Below are 3,442 nucleotides of genomic sequence, written 5' to 3' on the forward strand. Positions count from 1 at the left end.
CCCGGCATGGAGAGCCTGAGCAACAGCCTGAAGAAGAAAGCCACGGAGCAGCACTACAGGGCGGAGGTGATGATTGCTGGAGAGCAGCTGAGGTAGGAGGTGATGGGGCGCTTCTCCCGGCTGCAGCCCGTTAGCAGGAGGCTCAGAGCTTTACCCTTGAGCAAGCTCTTTCACCCCAGGCGCTGGCATCTCCCCTCCCGGCTATCTACCCATCCTTCCTTTACCCACCAAACCGGTGGTGAGCCAAGTCCTTTCCTGTGTGACCTTGTCCTGCTGCTCCTCCCTGGGCACGTCCTGTCCTTCTCCACCTCCTGGTGCCAGGGGACGGGCAGGTGGTTTTAGATGGCAACAGGTTTTTCCGCTCCCTTCGCAGTCTCCCGCAAACTCCGAGCCTGACGTGGTGACACGGAGCAGACTCCCCAGGCTCCCTGGCTGGGTGGGGGCAGCACCCTCTCTGGGGACTTTGGGAGGTGATCTGGGAGCTCATCCCATGGGTGCCCTGTGCCTGAATTGTTTTGCACACCAACGTGTAGGTCCTTTCCTCTCTTGAAAACTACTTTGGGAACTTCTGCTGGTTTGTAGTCTCAGTTCTTGAGCAACTTCTGAGGGTTTGTTTGATTGTTTTTTTCCTTATGAAGACAGAAATATATTCTATGCAAGAAAACCTGTGTGGCTGAGAAAACATGTTCCTTGTGTATCCAGGGTCAGAAAAAATGCGACTGTAGGCTTTTCTAGGTCTTGAGCAGAATTTGCTTGTTCGTATCTAGAGCCATTCTCATTTGTTTTGAAATGTGGGTGGAAAATAATGTAAAGAGCCCAAGTTTGCTAGCATCAGCTTCCTGAAATCGGCTCTGTGTCGCTGCATTATCCGTTCTCAGTGAGTCATGTTAGCCTTAGCTATATTATTTGTACTGTATCAAGGACTAGGGCCCCATCTTGAAAACATAGCCAATGCCCTAAGTGGCTTGATTTTGCAAACACGGGCAGCACAGGGAGCAGACCCGACCTGCCTTTGGGCGGCTTTGGCTGCTTCACACCCGTGACCTGCTCTTGAATGACTCGTGCTCTTTGTGGCGTGAAGAAGAGCAGGAGGATTTTGTCCAGCACGGCTGCTCTCTTCTTGAGCTGTGTTTTGCAAGCGGTGGTCTGAAGGCTGAGGAAGGACGGCCGTGATGGAGAGGTGGGTCCTCTTGCTGGTGGCTTGGCACAGAGCAGCCACATCCTTCTGCTTTGATCTGGGCAGGAACCTCTTCCCAGGGCAGAAAGACTGGAAGGAGCTGCTGACCAGCATGGGGTGGAAAACCTGGGGAGGAGGGTGAAGAGATGGACACCAGCCTGCAGCTGGACTCCTCCTTCCCCTGCAGCTCACCTGGCTGAAAGGAGAATGGAGTGATGCAGAGCATGCTGAGGGCTTGAGTCTGACTTTTGTGTTTTGGGGATCTTGCAGCCAGACAAGTAAGGAATTAGTGATATGGATCTTCCCAGGGCTTGGATGCTCAATACCAATGGGGAAACTGAGGCAGGGAGGCTGGCTGGTGTCTCAGGCAACATGAGATGGGGCAGGGCTACTTGTCTGTGTTGTGCCCCCCTGCTTTGCCCCAGGTGAGGAATAAAGAAGTATTTAAAATTGCCTCATGGTCTGCTGTGGCTTTGTAAACCTCCATCAGCAAATAACACTGTTGTATCTACATAAAATCTCAAACATTTGTTTTACCTTGTTCTCTGCCTCCTGCCCTGCCCCCCATGCTATTGTATTTAATCAAACAAACCTTTGCTCCATCTTTCTCAGTTCTTTGGCTTGCCGGCAAGTTTGCAAATCCCTCTGAGTTTGGTTTGGCCGTAGGGATGCGTCTGTTCAGTGTCAGGATTTGTTTCCCAGCCAGAAATAGCCACACAAGTGAGGGGTGAAGGAACGCTCTGCCGGGACAGCCGGGAGCAAAACAGATCCTGAGGGAATCGAGGGGCGAGTGGATGCTGTGCTTTGGGCTCTCTGCCAGGGTCCTGCACTTCTAGTCCATGGGAGGAGGAGTCTTCTGGGTCTTGAGTCTCCCCCCATCAAAAAGATGATAATTTCCACCAATATTTTGAAATTTGTTCTGAGAGGGCGGCTGTCTCAGGCTCGTTTCTCACATCTCTCACTGTTGGTCTTTTTGCTTCAGAAATACAAACTTGCATGAAAATCGTGCTAGTTTTACCAGGTGTTGTGTGTTCCTGGGTGGCACTCTGTAAGAGAGGCCCAATTAATCATTCCTAATTGCAACAAATGGCTTATCTGCACAGAGGTATTCTGGAACAGCTACCGTGCTTTGAATTCACACCCTGCTGTAACCTGAGTTTCTCAAGTATGGACAAGCCCTTGTTCACTCTCTTCTGGGTATTCTGCTGGTCAAGTGAACCAGCTGTTCTCTAATAACTCTGTTAAGCTGCATTAATCACTTTTAAACATATTTTGTACATTTACGTCTTGGGCAGAAAAAGTGAGACGAGAAGGAAAGTTTTCTCCTATGAAAAGTAAAATTGCCCTGTCCAAAATGTTCAGGGGCGCCGGCTGTTTTATTTGGATACTTAAACTGCGAAACTGCTAAATAAAGTGCTCGTACTTTGATGCTCTGGAAACTGGGCTCACTTAAGGGCGTGTAGCTGAATGTGCCAAAATCTGCACTCCTGGCCAGAAGTCTTGGGTCCACAGGAGGTTTGGAGATTTGAACTCGGACCTCTTGCAGCAGGGATGTCTTCTTGGAGGGATCTTGGGACACTGCTTGATGTGACAGTCACCAGGAGAACGTTATTCGGAAGATGAGATTACATGATCACAATGGCCGTAGAAACCCCGTTATTAAATTTTCAGCACTGGAGGAAGTGAGGACTGGAAAGTAGACTGGGAAGTAGACTTGTGCCTGCCAAGATTTCTTTTTGACATATAAGTCTTGTTTTCCCATACGTACATTGAAATACACGTAGGAAAATAAAACATCTTGGTACCACTTTGGGTGGCCATAGGTGTGCAAAGCTCTTCCCCTCTCCCCTGGAACGTAGTGATGCTTTTGCAGACTGGGAGGGCAGCAAACTGGGTTTTGCTGAGGCCTGTTTGCAGCCTTCGTTTTGCCTGAATGTGCCTCTCCAGCAGCTGTTTTCCAGATAAGCTGTTGTGGCTGCTGCTGCCTTTTACCAAGCACTTAGTTGATTGTTTGCTTGGGGTTTTTTTTTTGTATGTGAGTGTGGGTTTTTTGTTTGTTTGTTTTTTTTTCCTGTAGAGATAGAAGAGAAGCAATCCTTTGGGTGACCCATCTCTCCAGGGCCATCTGTTTGCAATTCAGCGCTGTGCAAATGTGAACTGGAGTTAATATCCTTGACAGATCTGCCTTGGCATTTGAGATGCTCAAGGTCTGTCTAGGTGGGTACCAGGTGATGGAGAGTGCCCCGGGGAGACATTCATTCCTGC

General features: G+C 49.3%; 1 protein-coding gene across 1 annotated transcript in view; it reads left to right on the top strand.

Annotated features, from left to right (window-relative positions):
* The first annotated feature begins 6 nt into the window (after positions 1-6).
* LOC104273967 (DEP domain-containing mTOR-interacting protein-like) overlaps positions 7-3,442 on the top strand; it is a 15,910-nt gene continuing 12,474 nt past the window's right edge. Inside the window, 1 exon segment of the mRNA XM_009869472.1 lies at positions 7-92. Coding sequence (XP_009867774.1) covers positions 7-92 — 86 coding nt within the window.

This window comes from Apaloderma vittatum, unplaced genomic scaffold (assembly GCF_000703405.1).
Source record: "Apaloderma vittatum isolate BGI_N311 unplaced genomic scaffold, ASM70340v1 scaffold3105, whole genome shotgun sequence".
Taxonomy (NCBI): domain Eukaryota; kingdom Metazoa; phylum Chordata; class Aves; order Trogoniformes; family Trogonidae; genus Apaloderma; species Apaloderma vittatum.